Source organism: Hemitrygon akajei, chromosome 23 (genome assembly GCF_048418815.1).
Source record: "Hemitrygon akajei chromosome 23, sHemAka1.3, whole genome shotgun sequence".
NCBI lineage: Eukaryota > Metazoa > Chordata > Chondrichthyes > Myliobatiformes > Dasyatidae > Hemitrygon > Hemitrygon akajei.
The window spans coordinates 55,621,645-55,645,121 of record NC_133146.1 but is presented as its reverse complement, the minus strand read 5'-3'; the positions used below and the strand labels follow the sequence as shown (position 1 = coordinate 55,645,121).

General features: G+C 42.1%; 1 protein-coding gene across 4 annotated transcripts in view; it reads right to left on the bottom strand.

The window, feature by feature from the left end:
• The window catches only part of plpp4 (phospholipid phosphatase 4), a 353,247-nt gene that overhangs the window by 157,082 nt on the left and 172,688 nt on the right, over positions 1-23,477 (bottom strand). For all 4 annotated transcript variants that reach the window (XM_073027697.1, XM_073027698.1, XM_073027699.1 and 1 more), the window contains one exon: positions 13,249-13,373. In XM_073027697.1, coding sequence (XP_072883798.1) covers positions 13,249-13,373 — 125 coding nt within the window. The remainder of the gene's footprint in view (positions 1-13,248; positions 13,374-23,477) is intronic.

Genomic DNA, 23,477 nt, shown 5'->3' with positions numbered 1-23,477 from the left:
GCCGAACCAGGATCCACATATTCTGGACAGAAGTGATGGTTGTGGTTAGTAGTTGTGTCTTTTCGTTGTTCAGTCTCTCCTTTAGCAGCTGTTGCTTGTTCTCTGTAGCATAATGGAGATCGCTTTCATGTAGCACAGCTCCCTCTTGAACAGATTTCCTCCAGGTGTACCTATTGAGTGCAATGACATCCCAGATTTTAAATGTAATGGTGAATTTCTTCAGGCTGTCTTTATTGTTATCTTTGAAGCGTTTCCTTTGCCCACCAGGGGCTCGCTGCCATTCCTTCAACTGGGAGTAAAGGATCTCATTTCATTTCATTTTCATTTCTCATGTTATTGTCAAAGTATGCATGTATAATACAACTCTGATATTTGTCTATTCCAGGCAGCATCTATGGAAGAGAGTACTGTCGATGTATTGGGCCGAGATCCTCCTCAACTGGCATGAAAAAGAAAAGAAACAAATCTCATTGACCCCAAAATCTGCTCACCCACCCCCCGCTCAAAGCAAAAAAGCCCAGCCACAATAACATGACTCCCTACACATAACAGTCTCCGACCCCCTCACTCAGAAACAGAATCAGATTCAGGTTTGTTAACACCGGCATGTGGCGTGAAATTTGTTTATCTCTTTTCTCGTAGAAAAGTACAGTGATAGTAGCACCAAAGCTCCAACTCCACCCCCCCCACACAAAAAAAATAACAGGTCACCCACTTGTCAATCACTTACCAGAAAAAAGCAATCTACAAACTGAAGGAAACCAATATAAAGTACAGTCCAATAATCACACAAACCTCAGAGTATGGAAATCGTCTTTTCATCTGCATATGATGACAGCAGTCACATGAACTCAATCCTTCTGTAAAGAGTGATCACTGAACCGGGTCCTAATGCCAAATGTGCCAATCTGGGGCTCAACGCTAAACTGCTGAACAAAGGACATACAGCGAATGTGCCAATCCGGGGGTGAATGCTCCAATCTGACTGCTGACTGTCTCTGTTGGGAGCCATTGTTGATCGCTTCACATTCACCTTGATCCTTCAAGGTGGATCTGTCTGGGGAGACGCGAGTTAGACATCCTGATGCCATGACCCATCCATTGGAGTTGGTGTTGTTTTATCATAGTGGTGGAGATACTCTTCATGTTGGCCTCCTCCACTAAGCTGGTGTTAGTGCGTCTGTCCTTCCAGCTGATCCTCAAAATATTTCTTTAGGTTCTTTGGAGGTATTGCTCTAGGGCTTTCAGGTGTCTACAGTAGGTGGTTGGGTAGTGGGGTAGAGATACGTCTCTACCAAAGGAGGTGTAAGCCACTCCTTCCCTCTACTAGTCTGCAGGTCACCCTTGGGCAAGTTCTAGCATCTGCTTAGTTCCCCGATCAGGGTCACGTGAAGCCATGGGAGCAGGAGGCAGATGGACGTATGAGAAGCTGGTGCACAACACAAGTCCTGGTTATGTGACCACTAACACCAGGTAGGGCAATCTCTGAAGAGTATTGATAATGGCTGTGGTCAGCAGTTTTACGAAGACACTATCCAGAAGATGGAAAACCACTTCTGTAGAAAAATTTGCCAAAAACAGTCATGGTCAAAAACCATGATCATCCACATCATACAATATGGCACATAATGATGATGACGATGATGACTGTAGTTGGTCCATGATTCAGTTCCAGACAGTAACATAGGAAGAAGGACTGCTCCATACGTCCTATAATGCCATGATCTAGTAGAATGCAGTAACCGGCTTGAGAGTCTGAATGGTCTCTACTTCTTCCTAGCCCGCTTCTAAGAATTACAGTAAAACTCCAAAAGTCTGGTATCTCATTGCTTGGAAATCCAGATGGATTAGCACCTGGTGCTGTTTGGTGCACTTCCTTTACATATACTGGGCCCACTTTCTATGCTCCCTTTAAGCTCACTGGGACTTCATTCCCACTCTTAAACTCACTAGAATCTCATTCCAGCTCTCCCTTTAAATACATTAGAGCCTTGGTTTTTTCCACTCCTTACTAAACTTATTGAGGCTCCGTTCCTACAGTTCCTTTAAGCCAGGGTTTCCCAACCATTCTTTATGCTATAGACCAATGCTATTAAGCAAGAGGTCTGTGGACCAGGTTGGGGATCCTTGCTTTGAACTTACCAGGGCTCCATTTTTGTACTCTCTTCAGTCATACTGGAGCCTCAGTTTCCTCACTGTCAGAATTGAATCTAATGCAAGATCAAGTCAATCCTGATGAAAGGTCTTCAACCTGAAAAGGGCATTGTATTCTCTCTTCTCAAATGCAGCATTTTCTCTGTTTATTCCAAAATACTTGGAAAAATAGTAATACATTGTTCCAGATGAAGGAATGTGAACTTAATAACATCCTTTGGCAGTGCAAGGATGAGATGTGTGCCAAAAGGAATGGTGACAAAGTCCAGCTAGTGATGGATGGTAGAGGAATGTAGCTGACTGCAGATAAGCCACTGAGCTACTTATCAGAGGGCATTGAAAGAACAGGAAACTAAAAACTAGGATAGTTAGCAAAACTTATTCCAATGTGTAATCAGAATCAGGTTTACTATCATTTGCAAATGTGAAATTTGTGGTTATATGGCAGCAGTGCATTGCAATGCCTAAAAATTAAAACTGTGAATTACAATAAATATATATATAGCTAAATTAAATAAGTAGAGCAAAAAAGTATTGAGGTTGTGTTCATGGGCTCAATGTCCATTCATAAATTTGATGATAGAGGGAAAGAAGCTGTTCTTGAATCATTGAGTGTGTGCCTTAAGGCTCCTGTACCTCTTCCCCTATGGTAGCAATGAGAAGGGGGCATGTCCTGGGTGATGGGGGGGGGGTCTTTAATGATGGATGCCACCTTTTGAAGGGATCGTTCCTTGAACATGCCCTTAATGCTGGGGAGGAAAATTGACAATGACCAATTAACCTACCAACTGGAATGTCTTTGGACTGTGGGAGGAAACCGGAGCACCCAGAGGAAATCCAGGCAGTCACGGGGAGAATGTACGAACTCCTTTTCAGCAGTGGCATGTGGAAATATATCTGTAACCCTGTAGACTTTATGAACTTATAAATTCTGTAAAATGTAATGTGACAAGATGGAGATCCTAGAGTGCTTTGCTGGCTTGTTGGTTTGTTTGGGTGGGAGGCTTACAAGAAGCCTGTGTGTGTTTGATATCAGGATGTGTGTTTATGGCAGGTAGTGTTTTGACATCAGAGAAAAACAGGACCCAGCTTTGATGGGGAAGAAGCCTCAAATGACAAATGGACTGACGAAAGAACAGATGTATGGATCCAGATAACAGAGGAATGCAATTATAGGATGGAACAATCTAATTACTGGTCTCTGTAAATGTATGAGTGGTTTGTTTTGAGCTGTAAGATTGAATCTACTTTCCGAATGATTAACGTACAGAGGTAGGTAATAAAAAACGCATGTAATTTGACCTACTATGAATTTATTGTAGTTTGTTGCTGTGAAGTAGAAGACCTATCTGAACAGCATACAACAGGAGGGAAGTGAACCGCGTTGCTGGTATGTAAAGCATTGTGCTAGCCACTATACTACCCTGCTGTAGTCTTGGATTAAATTCTGCTGTGATAATAGCCCAAGGATGGATCAAATAATAACTCCTGGAAAATGAAATATGGCTCCAAATGTTCAATGCTGATGTCTGAAGATGTCTATATCTGAGGTAGAGTGAGCTTTAAAGTGTTTCCAATAGTTAGAGCAGAGGATGCAAATTGAAATCATTAAGATCCACACTGCAACCTGAGCTCTGGTGTAATTAACATATCTGGACGTTTACCTTTAGCATCAAACAACTTATACCTACAGACCTCTGCATAGAGGAAGGTAGGATGGGAATGTTGGTTTTGTAGACAGACAGCTTTAGTACGTGTTTATATCCAAGTGCCAAGGTGGGAATTCGGGCACCCATTGTCAGTGTGAAGAATCAGATTTTAATGAAACAGTTTGTTTAACTGTAAATCACAAAGCAAACCTGATAGATAATGAGAAACAATCTGAGGGAGTCTGGATATCATTGCTTAAAGTAGAAAATTCCCAACAACTAGGACAAAGAGTCATAGACGACTACAGCACGGAAAAGGCCCTTCTGCCCATCGAATCTCTGCAGAACTGCTATACTGTCTACTGTCATTGACCCACACCTGGACCATAGCCCTACATACCTCTCCCATCCATGTACTTATCCAAATTTATCTTAACTGTTGAAATCAAACCAGTATTCACCTCTTCCACTGGGAGCTCGATCCACACTCGCACCATCCTCTGAATGAAGAAGGTCCCCATCAGGTTCCCCTTAAATATTTCCCCCTTAATCTATGTCCTCTGGTTCTAGTTTCACCCAATCTCAGTGGAAAAAAAGGCCTGCTGCATTTACCCTATCTATACCCCTCATAATTTTGTATACAGTACTGTGCAAAAGTCTTAGGCACACATATATATAGTTAGGGTGCCCAAGAGTTTTACACAGTACTCTAGTAGTTTATGTATTGCCCTGTACTGCTGCTACAAAAAAAAAAGTTCATGATATTTAATTGATGATAAACCTGATTCTGATATAGGTCTCCATTATGGACTGAGAGAGGGAAGGGAGCAGGGAGGGGGGAATTATGGTTGGGAAAAGGGAAAGGGAGAGGGAGAGGGGAAGGAGCGAGAAGCACCGGTGAGACATTCTGTAATGATCAACAAATCAACTGTTTGGAATCAAATCACCTTGCATGGTGTCTCAGGGCTGGGTGTGTCTGTACCTGTGTCAACACCACCCCTGCCACTCCTCCTCTGCCACCAGTCCTGCACCCCGCCTGTGGTGTTCCACCCTCGCCATTCACAACATCCTGTGCTCCTGTCAGATTTACAAACACGATCTCCACTCCACGTTGACAAATGCAGTACTGGGTAAAAATTAAAAGGCTCCTTAGCTATATATACACCAAACATTTTTGCACTGTACTGTACTCACCATCCTTTGCAAGCTTAGTGCTCTTTAAAATTTTTCCCCTTTCTCCCAAAATCTATGTCCCCTAGTTTTGGACTTCCCTCACCTAGCCTATCTACATCCATCACGATTTTAATAATTTCTGTAAGATCTGCCCTCATTCTCGTATGTTCCAAGGAATAAAGACCTAGTCTGGCTAATCTCTCCCTATAACTCAGCCCCTCCAGTTGCAGCGATATCCTCTCAAATCTCTTCTGGTTTATGCACATCTTTGCTACAACATGGTGACCGAAACTGTACGCAGTCTCCAAGTGCAGCCTCACCAAAGACTTACGCAACTGAAAAGAAGGTTCAAGATCACCAGCATGGAGATTCCGGGGATCTGAGAATACTTCTAGGTATCAAGTTCAGTGAGATTTTGCGCCATGCTGGCCGAGCTCAAGGTCAAAGTCAGAGTAAATTTATAATCAAAGTAGGTATATATCACCATCAACTACCTTGTGCTTTATTTTCTTGTACGTATTTACAGGAAAATAAAGAAATACAATTACATTTTTGAAAGATTACACATAAACAAAGACTGTCAAACAACCAATGTCCAAAAGAAGGCAAATTGTGCAAAATAGTGTCATCATCATTATGTGCCATGCCTAAGACTTTTGCACAGCTCTGTATATAGAATGAATTGCTAATTGAAGTGGCCGATGAAGCCGTCATGTAGTAAAGCCTTGCATATGTACATGGAGAGAAGGGCTTAGAAGGTTTTGGCCCGTATATGGAAAAGTGGGACCAATGGGTGGGCTCGATGGCTTGCATGGAGTTGTTGGGCTGAATGGCTTGTATCTATGCTGTATTGCTCTATGACTGAAAGCATAGAGCAATGTTGAGCTTTCAGCTCAATGTCTGAGCTGAAAGCAGCTGTGCAACCAATCGAAAAGAGTGGGGGAGAGGGGGACAGGCTGCATCACCATCTGGTATAAGGTGGAGGGGGCTACTGTACAGGATTCAAAGAAGCTACAGAAAGTTGTAAGATTAGTTAGTTACATCATGGCCTCCATAGTATTCAAAACATCTTCAGGGAGTGATGCTTCAGAAAGATGGTGTCCATTATTTAGGATTCCCATCACCCAAGACATGCCCTCTTCTCATTTTTGCCATCAGGAAGAAGTACAGAAGCCTGAAGGCTACACACTCAGTGATTCAGGAAGATCTTCTTTCCTTCTGCCATCTGATTCCTAAAAGGACATTGAACCAATGAACTTTTTTATTACTTTTTTATTACTCACTTTTTTATTATTTATGTTTTTGCATGACTATTCTTAATTTAACCATTTAATATGCATATATACACTTGCTCTAATTAATTTTTTTCCATATTTATCATGTACTGCTGCCATAAGGTTAACAAATTTGACAACATATGCTGGTGACATTAGACCTGATCCTGATTCTGTTTCTGCCATCCAGCAGGAAATGATGAGAGCAACTGAGAGAGCGGAGTGATCTGTCAACACATGGAGTGGGTGCTGCTATTACTCAGAATGTCCTATGCTCACATTGGCAGATAGGTTTCAGTACATTGCGACTTCACCATTCATCCTGGCCCTCTCATTACCAAGACCAATTGTGTTCATTGTCACACGCACAAGTACAATGAGATACCGGTAAAATCAGAGCAGTATCAGAGGCTCGAGGACAGTGAATATCCAGTTTCTGACATTGTAGAAATGTAAGTTCTGTCCTGCTGTTATTGGGCTCTTGAATAGACCTCTTCTGTAATAAGATGGACTCTTGACTTCACAATCTATTTTGTTCTGATCTTGTTGACCAACACTGCACTTTCTCTGTAGTTTTTTTACACTTTATTCTGCATTGCTATTTAACTCTATTCTATCTCAGTGCACTGTCATGATTTGATCTGTATGAACAGTATGTAGGACAAGCTTTTCACTGTACCTTGGTACCTTTGGCAATAGTAAATCAATACCAATAGATGGGTTCATACAACAACATACAGAACACATAAATTATACAAGACAGTGAAGACAATACTCTCAGGCCAATTTGCTAGCTCGGCACCTGGCACAGCAAAGGCAGTGGGGACAGAAGTTCACATTCAGGGTCGTCCATCAATTAGCATGTCTGTATATATACAGTACTATTCAAAAGGCTTAGGCACAAATATATAGCCAAACAGCCCAAGCCTTTTGTACAGTACTGTATTTACATTATTGAGCAGGTGTACCTAATGTAGAAATATAGAAAGCCTACAGCACAATACAGGCCCTTCGGCCCACAATGCTGTGCCGAACATGTCCTTACTTGAGAAATTACCTAGGGCCACCCATAGCCCTCTATTTTTCTGAGCTCCATAGACCTGTCCAGGAGTCTCTTAAAAGACCCTATCATATCCGCCTCCACCACCGTTGCCAGCAGCCCATTCCACGCACTTAGCACTCTCTGTGTAAAAAAGCTACCCCTGATATCTCCTCTGTACCTAGTTCCAAGCACCTTAAAACTGTACCCTCTCGTGCTAGCCATTACAGCCCTGGAGAAAAGCCTCTAACTATCCACATGATCAATGCCTCTCATCATCTTACACACCTCTATCAGGTCACCTCTCATCCTCTGTCGTTCCAAGGAAAAAAGGCTGAGTTCACTCAATCTATTCTCATAAGGCATGCTCCCCAATCCAGGCAACATCCTTGTAAATCTCCTCTGCACCCTTTCTATGATTTCCACATCCTTCCTATAGTGAGGTGACCAGTACTGAACACAGTGCTCCAAGTGGGATCTGAACAGGGTCCGATATAGCTGCAACATTACCTCTTGGCTCTTAAACTCAATCCCATGATTAATGAAGGCCAATGCACCGTATGTTTTCTTAACCACAGAATCAACTTGCGCAGCAGCCTTGAGTGCCCTATGGACTCGGATCCCAAGATCCCTCTGATCCTCCACACTGCCAAGAGTCTTACCATTCTGTCATCATATTTGACCTACCAAAATGAACAACCTCACACTTATCTGGGTTGAACTCCATCTGCCACTTCTCAGCCCAGTTTTGCATCCTATCAATGTCCCACTGTAACCCCTGACAGCCCTCCACACTATCCACATCACTCCCAACCTTTGTGTCATCAGCAAATTTACTAACCCATCCCTCCACTTCTTCATCCAGGTCATTTATAAAAATCACGAAGAGGAGGGGGCTCCAGAACAGATCCCTGAGGCACTCTACTGGTGACCAACCTCCATGCAGAATATGACCCATCTACAAGCACTCTTTTGTCTTCTGTGGGCAAGCCAGTTCTGGATCCACAAACCAATGTCCCCTTGGATTCCATGCCTCCTTACTTTCTCAATAAGCCTTGCATGGGGTACCTTGTCAAATGCCATGCTAAAATCCATATACACTATATCTACTGCTCTACCATCATCAATGTATTTAGTCACATCCTCAAAAAATTCAATCAGACTCGTGAGGCATCCTGCCTTTCACAAAGCCATGCTGACTATTCCCAATCATATTATGCCTCTCCAAATGTTCATAAATCCTGCCTCTCAGGATCTTCTCCATCAGCTTACCAGCCACTGAAGTAAGACTCACTGATCTATAATTTCTTGAGTTATCTCTACTCCCTTTCTTGAATAAAGGAACAACATCTGCAACCCTCCAATCCTCTGGAATCTCTCCCATCCCCATTGATGATGCAAAGATCATCGCCAGAGACTCAGCAATCTCCTCCCTCCCTCCCTTGCTCAGTAGCCTGGGGTACATCTTGTCCGGTCCCAGTGACTTATCCAACTTGATGCTTTCCAAAAGTTCCTGCACATCTTCTTTCTTAATATCTGTGGTGGTTCAGTCCGAAGTCTGTGGTTCGGTCCGCGGACTCCAGGTTTTCCAGCGGTCCCTTGGGGCGGTTGGACTTAACTAGAAACACCTGAGGCTCATATTGGAACTGGGAATATAAGTGGCCCTGGTATTGAGTGTGGTTGTCTTGTCAATATGCTCATGGAAGGCTAGAATGGACTCTTGCCATCCTTGGGGCTGCGTTGGAGAACCATGGCTTCTGGGAGCCTTGCTGGTAGTAGTTGGAGTGGTCATTGTGGTATGGATTCAGCTGTTTCCTGGGCCAGCTGGGTGGCTATCAGCCACTCTGAGCTAGGTAGGGATCTGGTTGCTTCCGTAGCCAGCCAAGGCTGCCGGCTGTAACGGCTACTTGGAGCTACCCCAATGCACAGGTGGAATTGTCTGTCGTTCCTTAGTGTTTGTCTCTTCCTGTCCTTGCCCTGTGGGGTAAGTCAGGCTGTTCTGCTGTTGCCCTGTGGGGGGATTTATCTTGTCTTTGCCTCTCGGGTAGGTCAGACTGTTCTGCTGTTACCCGATGGATGGTCCTTCCCCACCTTGGTGTGGAGTTATAGATGAGTCCCGGCTTGTTGGAGGATAAGTCCTGGCTCCATGTTGATGTACAGTTCCTAGTCTGCCCCTAGCTCCAGCCTCTAGCCTTGACCCAAGCCTCAAGACCCCAAGTCCTTAGCCAAGCCTTGTCACGTCCTTGCCTGGGTTTGGGGGGTCCTTGTTCAGTCTCTGGCTTGGAGTCCACCCCAGGATCCTTGTTCCCAGTCCCTCGTCCTGGTCCTGCTTCCCCTGCCTAGACTGCATCCTGCCCTGTTCTTGGGTTCCATCTCGTCCTGTTTCTGGGACTCCAGTGTCTGTGTCCTGCAGTTGGGTCCTGATTCAACACCTGACTTGTGACAATATCTATATGCCCAAGCTTTTCAGGCCACTGTGTGCAAATTTTTTTGTCAGGTGATGTTTTTCGTAAAAAAGAAAGTGTTTTTATAGTACTATGCAGAAGTCTTAGGCACTCTAGCTACATATGTGCACCAAAGACTTGCATGGTACTTTAAGTTCAAAGGTCAAAATAAATCTATTATGAAAGTATATGTATGATACCATATTCTACTTTGAGATTCAATATATTCCATGCATTCACAGTAGAACAAAGAAATACAATGGAAAACTTCACACAAAGACTGACAGTCAATGTGTAAAAACAGACAAACTGCAAATACAAAAAAGGTAAATAAATAATACTGAGAATATGATGCTATTATTGAGGGTATAATTTCCCACACTTACTCTTGGGCATGCATCCTGCACTCTCAGGAGACATGAGTTTGCACCCTTTAGCTATGGGGTGTAGGAGCTCTGACTGGCCTGGGTAAAGGTACGTTTGTTTTTGTCAACAAAAAATATTTTTGGGAATTATAAATCTAGATTCGAGCTCTATAAATATTAGACTAAAAATAATAAGGCCTAAATCAGCTGTAATTAAATCTAGTGGTTGTATTCCATCTATCAACCTTGTCATAGACTGCTGCTGTTCAAATGATTGAATACCGTACTCAAAGATATGTGTTCATTGTAATTTATTATGACAAGCTATTAAATATTGATGTGGAATTGAGTAAGCAGAGGGCAGAAATAATCTCTTTCACCACACTGTCACTCTTTATGTATAATTTCACAAAACCATCTATTTACATACTATCAATTTTTTTAAATTAAGCTGTATCATGTAACTGTAGACAGAACAACTTCAACTTGCTCAACTGAAACGTTAACCTTCTGAGTGCTAATTTAGCATTTCGACATTAATTCAAGCAAGAAATTGCAAAGCCTGACAAAGACTACATCGTGGTTTTTCTTAGAGATGAAATTACAGTCTCACTTAACTCTTGCCCATTTCTTAAGAGCTTTCTCATGCACTCATCTGATTATGAGTGTAATTTTAGAATATGAACAAAGGTAAGTAAATTCTATTGACAAACAAGAAGTTAAAAACAACCTGCTGATATTAGTAATCTTAAATGTAAACAAAAAGTGCTGGGAACTGACATAAGATCTTGAACCAGAAATTTTAATTCTGTTTCTCTTTCCACAGATACTTCCTGGCCTGGTGATTGTTTCTAGTATTGCCTGTTTTTAATTGAGTTTTAACTGAGTAATTTCCTCGGCTTCTGTTCTTAGTTCAATGAACAGAACAAGATAGCATAGCCAACGCTGATTGTAGATCGAAATACAGAACAATATTGTACAATATCGTACAATGTTGACTGACATTGAAAGCCTTACCTTGTTCTACCAGCAATTTTTGTTTTCTACTCTTACATTTTCCATTTTACATGTTACATCAGTTATTCATCTTGTACTTTAAAAAAAAATTTCATTTGATATTAAACACATATCAAATTGTATAAATTGTAGTGGCAATTCTAACAAACCAATGCCGCTGCTGGCGACCCCACAGGTTGTTATCTTTGTGTGACGTGCTCTCCAGTCACTGCAGTAATGATGTTCCAAAAGCCAAAGAACTGTATTTGATCCTTTATTAGCAACTAGCAAAACGTACAATCTTGCTGTTGTGTAATTAAGTGTTAATTGCAAAATTAAGCGGTCAACAAAAGATATGACATCCATCAGTCCCCATTTTCAAACTGCCCAGAACAAAGCACAAATACGTAACATATTCCCTTTGCTTTTACCACACCACCATTCATGTGACTAGTTATTATAATCCACATAACAAATGCACAACTCAGAATACAATACAGTTAGAAAACAGCTGCATGGCTCCTACACAAATATTATATTGCTCATTGATGTTTGTTTTCCCTAAGTATCAAGTAAATAAAGACAAATTTTCAGCAACTGCACTTTTAAAAATGTTTTTATTATCAATTAAACATATTACAAATATTTCAAATCAACTGATTTTTTTTATTTTTCAAAATGGCCGCTTTGTGACGAAATAACACGAGGAGAAAGTTGTTTGTATGGGGGTCACAGCAACAGGTAATTCTTTGTGGTGTGGAAGTAAAATTTAATGAACAGGCTAAGGTGAAGTAAGTAGTCCAGTTTCTGAAACTGGGCAAACGTGAAGCTCTAGGTGAGACCAAGACACAAGAATTTGTCTAGGTTTCCTTGTGCAGAGTTGACCTGTTTTTTTTTCTCTTATCACCACTGTTTTCCAACTTCTCTCCCCCCCCCCCGGCTTCCTCTGCCCAAAATCATCTTCCTTACTTGGGTCTATCAATCACCTGCCAGTCCCTGCCTCCCGCTCCCTCTTTCCCCTGGCTATCTCACCTCTACACTCTTGGTCCTCATGCAGGTCCTTGATCTGAAATATTGACCATCCCTCTGCCTCCACAGATGTTGCCCGATCCACTGATTTCCTACAACGGTTTGTTTTCTGCAGATGACACGTAGAATAATTCTACTAACCTTTTTTTCTGTCGCTAAACCTTTATACCCATGCAGGAAGAGGAGAAGAAAATGCTAGCCAAAGAGTCATAGAGTAATATAATACAGAAACAACCCTTTTCGTCCAATTGGCCCATGCCAACCACAGCACTCCCTCTGGTCCATAATCGTCCAAATCTTCTCCTCTCCCCCCCCCCGCCACCCTCACCCCCGCCCAATGAACCAATCCAATTGAGTCTTAAATGTTGCAATTCCACCTGTTTAATTTCTTCCCTGGCAGTTCATTCCAGGTACTCATTATATGTTGGCCTTATCAGTTAGGGCATCCAGTTTAGGAGAAAGGGCATTATGTTGTAGTTATACACGTTGTTGGTGAGGCTGCACTTGTAGTATTGTGTACAGTTCTGGTCACCTTATTTTGGGAAAGATCTTATCAAGCTGGAGAAGATGCATTACAGATTTACATTGATGCAGTCTGGACCAGGAGGCCTGAGGTTTGAGGAGAGGCCCAAAAGGCCCAATTCTGCTCCTATATCTTCCTCGTTATCGTTTACATGCCCCACATTTCTTGGTAGCTTTTATACTTTCTTCTGCATTATTATTGTTTTACCTTATTCTACCTCAATGTACCATAATCTTGATCTGTATAAACAGTATGCAGGGCAAGATTTTCACTGTATCTTGGTACATGTGACAATAATAAATCATTTCCAATTCCTTATGGTTCTATGGAGTTTTGCTTCAGTATTAAAGATTGCTTCAAAATATACTTTGACAAATCTAATGCAAAATTTTCCTTTTGCACTTAAATCTTTGTCAAGGGAAACATATAACTGGTTATTTAAAGTTGCACAGACACATAAATTATGGAAAAAGAAATTCTAGCTAGCTCCATCAGCCAGCTGACAAAATGAACAGGCAAAGAGAGGACCTGTGCCAGTGAGTTGTAAAATGGAAGAAAGCCACAAAGTAAAGCTAAAATAGAGTAAATAACTTCAGACTTACAGGAGGAATGGCTGCTTGGGAAGCTCTTCCTGCCTTCTGAAACTACATCCGGGTCACCTGTGCAGTGCATTTCAGGGTTCATCACCCCGTCAGGAAAACAACGGTTAAAGAAATCAGGACGAGGTCTGTAAATCAAAAAAAAGTATCATGAGATTTTAAAACAGTTTCATGATTTGAAAAGCAAAAATACCCTTAAGGCAAACACAACAATCAGTTGGTAATTACCTTGCAATAGTCTTAACAATTTACCCTAAAAATAAATACTTTGAAGTGATGTTCTGCTGAATGTGATAGGAATTCCATGCACTGATGAAAAAGATTCAATGGAGTGTTATCAACAAGAAAGAAATGCAGATTAATTGAAGATTCTCTCTTCTGTCTTGTTGAATATATCAACTGAGAGCAAAGCATAATAATGCCTCTCTTCAACAAATGATAATGTACAGTATTGTGAATTAACTCGTGCATCAGTACCTCACATTCTATTTGTTCAAATTTATGATGCTAGAGTCATGAATGCTTTAGGAAATGAAATTTATAGATGGGCACACGAAGAAAAGAAAATGAACATTCCACCTAGTTTCGTCTTTGGAAGAGAGTCCAGAGAAGCTAAATTTGAACTGTGGCATTACATTGCTCACCTGAAGCGCCTTGACTGTCTTTTACTTACAACAGAAGTTACAACTTACAAGGTGTGTAGAAGGGTCAGCCTGGACTCTTGTGCTCAATAATGTATGGTAGGACAGTAGCCTTCTGCTTCAGAGATAACTGAAGAACTGCGGACAATAGTAATGGCTTCATCTGAAGCAAGTGAAAAAGATGACGATGGTGTGCAGCGGTAATTAGTCCCTTGTTGAAACTCCGCTGTTCTGTCCACCTTTTCACATTTGCATTTTTAATTTTGTTAAATGCACTTTTAATGGTAACTGCTTAAGTAAATTTGTCACAAGGAAATAAACTCTCTTCAGCAACAGCATTAAAATGGCAGTTCTCAGAGTGCTATTAAACGGTGATACGTTTACATAGCGCCTTTTATTATAAAGCAAAATGGAAATGTGAATAGAAGACTTTTAAACATATTCAGTAGAAGTTAATCTATAGTCTATAATGTATGTGTGTGAGGCTGTCTGCCTCATTAACAGGGTGGCACAGTGGTATAGTGGTGGCTTTACAGTACTGGTGATCCAGGGTTCAATTCCCGCCGCTGCCTGTAAGGAGCTTGGAAACCCACGTGGGTTTCATCTGGACGCTCTGATTTCCTCCTACAAAGATCTACCTGTTAGTAGGTTAATTGGTTGTTGTAAATTGTCCCTGATTAGGATTAGATCTGGGGATTGCTGCGCGGCGTGGCTTGAAGATATTCTGCGCCGTATCTCAATAAACACATAAAGAAACAAATAAACTATGTTGATATATTTATAAAGGTTCTTGGTTTCTCAGAATTATTAAAATTAAAACACAGGATGAGACAAAAGGTCGTTTTGCCAGCCTTTTGCTTCATTTGATGCATAATTGAACTGGCGCAGTCAGCACTCTCGTGCGCTACTGATGTACCTTTCAGGATTACGGATTCATGTGACTCATCTGGACTCAGGTATGCTAAACTAATAGATTATAGACTTTCATCATCAGACTCTAATGTGATGGGAAGTTGTTCAGAGAGTTCAGAAAACCAATGAGAAAATTGATTACTCAGATTATAATGATCATTGGTATTGATTCTGTAAACCTACTTGTATTCAGTAATAACCCAAGAATGCATAAGTGTCCATAGATTTTAAATTACATGTTAGGGATCAAAATTAGAGTGGTGTTTAATTGTATGAATTAGGTTGGGAATGCTGCTTTGGAAAAATTGCATTATGCATTGAGCATTCAAACAAAAGTGCAAACATTTGAAAATGTCTCCCATAAATAGCCTTTAAACTAACTGTTCAGTAGGGGTACATAAGCAGTAGAGATGACTTGCGTCATGTGGTGAACTACATATACCTGTCTGGACACGCCCCCTCCCCCCCACTGCTGACTGCTCCTGTGGCTCCTCCCACAGACCCTGGTATAAAGGCGATTTGGGACTCCGCCCCAGCCTCAGTCTCCAGGATGTAGTGTGGTGGTCAATTGCTGCTTGTTCTTTCTTCCAGCCAATAAAAGCCTATATCTTGCCTCATGTCTCGGAGAGTTATTGATGGTGCATCAGGTCATTAATTCCCCATATTGATGTGGTACTGATGAAGATAAATATAAATAATGTTCACAATTTTCAAGTCACTAGTGACATATTTTGCACTAAGAGAAATATTTTACTTTCTCTTGGCACTGTCTAATATCTATTTCATATTGAACATCTACAGAGCTTCAGTGAATCTTCCAAGCAGCAGAAGACGAGAATCAGCTTCAGCAATGCCGGAGATGTTTCTGTCCCAGAATGTGGTCACCCTGCATGTTCTGTTGACCAACTATAGAAACTCCCACAAAGCTAGTTCCCTCCCAGTGACCAATCAACCTCAAATGATGTCTCGACTAAGTATTGTGAAAAAGACCTGTGCACATATATATAGTCAGGGTGCCTAGGAATTTTGCAGAGTACTGTGGTAATTTTGTGTATTGCTCTGTACTGCTGCTGAGGTTCCTCTTACATTCTCTTTAATTGAAGCCATTCTATAAATAAGGAGCAAGGTCCTTGTGTGAATGTGGTGACAGTTCATGCAACAAGAAAAGGTTATGACTGAGCCTCACTCCTCAATAAACCCAGGGATCTAGCTGCTATATCAAAGGAATTACATTGATGCACAAGGTCAGCAAACATAAATCGTGCTGTCAGTGGAACACAACAGTTCACTGTAACACACAAACAAATACCTGTTTTTTATCCTCTCATGTGCAAGCAATGTCCTTCAGATGATGGCAACCTGCTTTATTTCTGACAAATGTTCATTAATTTGTTTGGCAGTGCTGACAGGATCGATTTTAAATAATTTTCTAGAAGACACTAGGAGGTTTGAGACCAAGGTGCCTTTATTGTATCAGCTGAGCAATTTATCCTGATGCAGAGTTTCAACCCGAACCCTCATTAATTCCTCTCCTTGCCATGGCTGCTGCTCGACCTGCTGAGTTCCTCAGCCGACTGTTTGTTGCTCAGCTGAACAACAGTGCTTAGAATCAGAATCAGATTTATTGACATAAATCATGAAATGTGGTGTTTTGCAGCAGTACATACAGATACTACAAATTACAATCTCACACACACACACACACACACACACACACATATAAAAAATTAAGTAGTATAAAAAATAAGTATTAAGTAGTATAAAATTAAGTAGTATTAAGTAGTATAAGTATAAGAGAACAAAAATAGTGAGGTAGTGTTCATTGACCATGCTGAAATCCAATGGCAGAGCGGAAGAAGCTGTCCTTGAAATATTGAGTGCGGATGTATGTAGCTGTGATGTGTCTTCTTCATGATTGCATCATATTGGGCCCAGGATAGATCTTTAGAGATGGTGACATCATTATATCACATAGTCATGACTTGTTTACTTAAGTATATATTCAAAAATACTGTCAGACAAGAGTATGCAACCTCTGACTGTACAAGCGCACACTTGGATAATTGATGTTACACAATGTGTTGATGGAAATTCTTGATTTTTATATGGAGGCTGGAAGGCTGCAAAGTGTCCAGACAGAAAAGAGGAGGAGCTGATCGTTAAGTTTCTGGTAGTTGTCCTTGAGCAGTGTAGGAGACCACAGAAAGATCAGATAAGGAGTGGGACAGGACAGAACACTTAAGTAAAAGGTGGCTGGACTAATTTGGGCATTGCCTTTTGATGCGGTGGAAAGGAATAGAATTCTCAAGTATTTTGGTCTATCCTCTCCAATATAGTTGCAAGCATCTTGAAATGTGAAGCACCTCTGTCTCATAACTTAGATGAAATGCTTTCATCTTTCAAGATACACATGAATCTCTGTCTCTTAATTGAAGAAAATATTCTGCTGAAATACTGTACTTTGATAGGTCTTTCAGCCTGGTCACTCACTGTTCCTCTCATTTTCTGGATGTGGGTGGTATCTTAAGCATTTGTATAGAGTCGTAGAGTACAACAGCATGGAACCAGGCCCTTCGGCCCATCAATTCCATGCTGAATTGTTATTCTGCCTACTCCCATTGCCCCACACCTGGGCAATAGCCCTCCACAGCCCTCCCATCCATATACTTATCCAAATTTCTCTTAACCGTTGAAATTAAGCCTGCATCTGCCTCTTCTGTTGGCAGCTCGATCCACACTCACACCACCCTCTGAGTGAAGATGTTCTCCATTAGGTTCCCCTCAAATATTCCACCCTTAACCTATGACCTCTAGTTCTAGTCTCACCAACTTTCAGTGGAAAAGCCTACTTGCATTTACCCTATCTACACCCCTCAAAATTTTGCATACTTCTATCGAATCTAACCTCATTCCCTGATGCTCTAGGAAATGAAGTCCTAACCTCCTCAGCCTTTGCGTATAACTCAGGTCCTCAAGTCTCAGCAACATTCTTTAAATTTTACCTGCACTCTTTCAACCTTATTGACATCTTTCCTGTAGGTAGGTAACCAGAACTGCACCCAAAATTTAGCCTCGCAAACGTCCTGTACGTAGAACTTCAACATAACAGTCTATTTCTTGTGCTCAGTACTTTGATTTATGAAGGCCAATGTGCCAAAAACTCCCTTTATGACTCTATCTAGCTTTAAGGAATTATGGATCTATATTCCCAGATCCTTTGGCTCAACTGCACTCCTCGGTATCCTGCCTTGTAAATGTTACTCTGTTGTGTCTGAGTTGTTCATGCCTGAAATATGCTGCTCGGTATGGTGGTCGAGGCAATTACATTAGAGGCTTTTGAGAGACGTTTGGATGGACACATGGATGTAAGGAATATGGAAGGACACAGTGCAGGTAGGAGGGATTTGCGTTTGCGTGTCTTGATTAGCTTTTTAGCTGGTTCAGCACAACGCTGTGGGCTGAATGGCCTGTTCCTGTGCTGTACTGTTCTACTTTCTAAGTCCTGGGATCAGAGTTCCATGCAGGCTCAAGGGCCAGTAACACCCCCATCCCAGGTCAGCAAGTCCAGGAGTCAAAGATCCATGCAAGTCCGGAGTTCAAGGCCCTGTGAAGAATTTTTCAAGTGACAACTTTCCTTGTTGGTGCCAAATTACATTGGTAATGTAAACTTTTCTTGTCTGCTGTAATTGAGCAGAGACCATGAACTATGCTGGAAAGTATGCTGCATAAATAGTTTAGAAACTGCCAAGAGTTTCTGAATAAAGGTATCTACTCCATTATAGATGAACAGCAACAACTGAACATTGAAGGTGTCATTATGTCACCTAGTCTCATACTTTACCTACAAGATCATAAGCAAATGCACTACTCTTTTTTCCTTCAAAAGCACCAAAACATGGCAACGTTCACCTCAGTTTCCTCAGGCACCTTAAATTCTCACTGCTGTGATATATGCTCTTGTCTGCCTGGTATTATTATCATTTATTTCATAGATGCTGACAGATTCTGGCTGTAGGAGCTGGAGACTGCAACGCCAATTAGCAGAGCACAATCCTCCTGCAGGAGAAGATAGCGTATGATGGAAGGGAGTAGCACGTCTCTGGGGGAGGAAACACAGATATCGGCACATTAGTTCATTATGAGGAGGATGCCCTGTCAATCACTGGAACAAACTCTGGCCAGGCAACTGAGACTGGTGATGCTTCAGTCAGAATGCCTGAGCTGGTTTGTGATCACATACGTCTACGCTTAACTGCTTCTATCTATTCTGCAATCATTCTTCAATTGCTGTCTCTTAAGAGATGCAAAATTTCTGAGTGAAGTAACATGCAGAGAAAAGTTAAAAACAGGAAGATCTTTATCTTCTGGAACTGCCAGTCAAGAAGCTATAGATTTGGGATAACAATCAATCCTCCATATCTGACAGCACAGCCACCCACTCACTGACCCCCGTCATTCACTTTAACTCTTCCTGTTGGAGGGCTGCAGCATGACACAGTTCACAATGTAGAGGATGTAGGGTCACGCTAGTGGCAGATTTATTGCAACAGTGGATATGATACCAGCCAGTTTTAGATGGCAGTACTAATGGATGCTCTACAATGGCTACAATACAATAGAATCTATTCACCTACACTTGGTGCATAGGTATTACAATCCCTAAGTACCCTCCATCAATACATTGATTATAAAGTCAAATACATTTGCCACATAGCTAAAAGTGCAGGTCAGATTCTGGGTGTATTCTGTGGCAAGTGACTCACCTCTTATAAGGCTCAAATTAGATCATTTTGGAATATTCTCTACTTACCTGGTTGAGCACAGTGCCAACAACACTCAAGAAGTTAGATACATCCAATATAGGGTGGCAGGGTGGAGATATGTCTCAACCAAAGGAGGTGGAAGGCACTCCTTTCCTCAGCAAGCCTGCAGGTCACCCTTGGGCAAGGTGTCCTAACTTTCATCCGCAGCCCTTGTTCTCTCATTGAACCAGCCAGCCTCAGTTGGTTGCTCCCAGCCTCCAGGCACCTTGTTGCCTTGTTGTGTTCAGTATCTGTGCTCTTTTGTTTTGTGGCCCCTTGTGGCTTGTTACTTTGCAGTTTATTACTAACAGTTATTGGTCACTGCTAAATCGTCTCTACGGCTCTGCTCTTGGGTCAAGCCTCCTCTATGTTTTCTGTCATTCTCCAGAAGGACTGTAGCAGTTCAAGAAGGCAACTTGCCCTTTGAAGGCCAATTGAGGATAGACAGTAAGCCATGGCTTTGTTGGTGATGCCCAGATCCCGGTAGTGAATCTTAAAAGAAGGGTACAGTTGTGAAGTTGGGTAGGCTGGGTTGGGGGGAAACTAGTCAGCCACCAGAAGCCGTACATCACTGGATCCTTGGTGGATTAAGCATGAGTACAAAGCATTAAACTCACTACTTAGAAAGAGGCAGCATTAGCGTTTGTAGGACCATTAGATGTAGGAACAGAGTTAGGCCATTCAGTACATTGAGGTTGCTCTGCCATTCCGTCATGGCTGATTTATTATCCCTCTTAATCCCATTCTCCTAGGAACTCCCCATAACCTTTGACCCCCTGATTAATTAAGAACCTCTGCTTTAAAAATAGACAATGACTTGGCCTGCACAGCTGTCCGTGGCAATGAATTCCACTGTTATGAATGTGCCACAACTCTGAGGGGCCGAAGGGTACAAAGTCGCCCCCTCCTTTTTGAGAATCGCAAGATCGCTATTAATTTGGGTCTGGGACCCAGGCAATGAGAGAGAGACATGCAGAATCCACAAGGTTTGGAATGTGTCCTGGCCTCAGCGAAACAAAGCCACTGATAACGGCCATTGTCTCTTGGAGACGGAATCGTGTATTGAGTACTGTACTATTCATTGAAACCCCTCAGGGGACGACCAGAGTGGGCTGGTTGAGGGATTGCATCATCCCAACCTGACTGACATCTGAGACCCCGTGAGTAAGGATAAAAGAGGGTCTGGGGGAGCAACCCCTTCAGACGCACCAGGAGAAACGCTGGAAATCCAGTGACAGCGTTTTATAGCAAAAGCTGGTGGGGCTCGCGTGCGTCCTCCCTTGCCTGGGATTGGTGGGCTCACCACGGAAGAATGGCTTAGCTAAAGGAGAGGCCACGAGTGAACGGCCACACCAACGAGACTCCGACGGATCGAAATCATAAAAGGAATCGGCAAGTTTCTCTAAATCTCTCTCTCTCTCTCCAACCACTGCAAACCCAGCGGTTCCCCAAAGGCTGCAGCCTGCATGAACTGAGTGACTTTTATATTTCCATCGGACAATAACATTATCCCCTAGACAACGATAGAGCTTATTTCTTATTGATTGTTATTGTACCCGCACTTTTAGATTTAGTACTGACGACGTATATTATCTGTATATTTGCATTGACATTATTTTTGTGTATTTTTACTAATAAATACTGTTAAAAATAGTACCATCAGACTTCAACGGACCTCTCTATCTTTGCTGGTAAGTGACCCAGTTATGGGGTTCGTAACACCACAAATTCACTATTCCCTGGCTAAATAAAATTCTCCTCATCTCTGTTCTAAATGGATGTCTCGCTATTCTGAGGCCATGCCGTCTGGTCCTAGACTCCCCCGCTATAGGAAACATCTACTCTATCTAGTCCTTTCAATGTTTGGTAGGTTTCAATGAGATCCACCCCCCACCCCAATCCTCTAAACTCCAAAGAGTACATGTCCAGAGCCATCAAAAGGCCACATTGTTAACCCTTTCATTCCTGGAATAATTCTCGTGACCCTCCTCTGGACCCACTCCAAAGCCGACATATCCTTTCTTAGATAAGGGGACCAAAACTGCTCACAATATTCCAACTGTGGTCTGACCAATGCCTTAAAAAGCCTCAGCATTGCATCATGAGTGAATCTGCAGATGCTGGAAATAAATAAAAAACACCAAATGCTGGCAGAACTCAGCAGGCCAGACAGCATCTATGGGGGGAGGTAGTGACGACGTTTCGGGAGCATTGCATCCTTGCTTTTGTATTATAGGCTGTAGTGTCAGCCATAATCTTAACATATTCAAGATTCGTTTAATTGTCACATGTACATTGAAACATACAGTGAAATGCATTGTTTGCATTAACAAACAACATACCCAAGGGTGTGCTGAGGGCAGCCTGCAAGTGTCACCACTCACTCCAGCACCAACATAGCATGCCTACAAACCTTGGCAGAACACCATACCTGCAGTTCAAATCGGTTGCTTATCCATACAGTCCCAAAGGCCATAAAGACAGTCCTGGCCTATATCCACTATTTAAAAAAAATCCTCTTTGCTAGATTCTAGGAGATGCAAACTCAAGATGGCACAGGATCCAGCCTCTACTTTTCCCCAAGCGTGGTGGTCCAGTGTGCAGCTTAAGTGAGTGGGTGTGCAGAAAATCAGTTTAACCCATCAGCAACACACCCCTAAAAAGAGAAGAAATCGGGCACTTCGAGCTTTGCTAGTTGTTACCTCTCAACTCAGGTGAAGGGAGATCATCACACAGGAAGAAGTCATGGCCTGCATCATGTATAAATCCTAAGGTCAGGCTCTTTTTCAGCTGTTGGTGGTTCAGACCCTACCCTTTGGGTAGGACTTACGGCATCCACTAATGTGTGTGCACTAAGTCAGTGGACCAGAGCATGGAGTCGAATGATTCTTCCTAGCTTTGCACCGAGAAGACCAAATGGTTTGTGACGGTCACTCACGTTAAAATAACTTACCCATCGATACCTTCCACTACTGTGGTTATCCTTGAACCAGGAGGGTCTGTCTAAGAGGGTGGAGTGCTGCAGTGTCAGATATTAAACTGACACTCACTCTGTCTCCACCCCGACCTCAATGAATCTATTTATTGTAATACAGACCATCTGGCCCTTCGAGCCACGCTGCCCAGTAATCCTCCAACTTGATCCTAGCCTAATCATGGGCCGATTAAGCTATCAACTGGAATGTCTTTGGACCATGGGAGAAAACTGGTGCACCTGGAGAAAGCTCATGTGGTCATAAGGAGAATGTACAGACTCCTTACAGGCAGCAGCGGGAATTGAACCTGGGACGCCTCAACTGTAAAACCAGTACGCCTCTGTGATATAAGAAATCCAAAAGCATCACTTCATAAAAAGCTGTAGAGCTGGCAATATTTATCTTTAAACTAATATTATTGAGACATATGAATTACCCTTACGTGGAATCAGGCAGAGAGAGAAATGACAAAGTATCAATTTCTTTGATTGCAAAACACTTGTAAACTTCTGTGCTCCTGGCAAGGGCAATATAAATGCACTCATACTCCTTATATTTAATTCAAGGTGCCACACATGAGGCTGCTTACCAAGTTAAGAGCCCATGGTATTACAGGGAAGTTACTGGCATGGTTAGACATTGGCTGATTGGTAGGAGCAGTGAGTGGGAATAAAAGGATCCTTTTCTGGTTGGCTGCCAGTGACTACTGGTGTTCCACAGGGGACGGTGTAGGGACTGCTTCTTTTTATGCTGCATATCAATGATTTAAATATTGGAATAGATGGCTTAAGTCTGCAGACAATACAAAGATTGGTGGAGGGGCAGGTAGTGTTGAGGAAACAGGTAGGTTGAAGAAGGATTTAGACAGATTAGGAGAATGGGCAAGAAAGTGGCAAATGAAA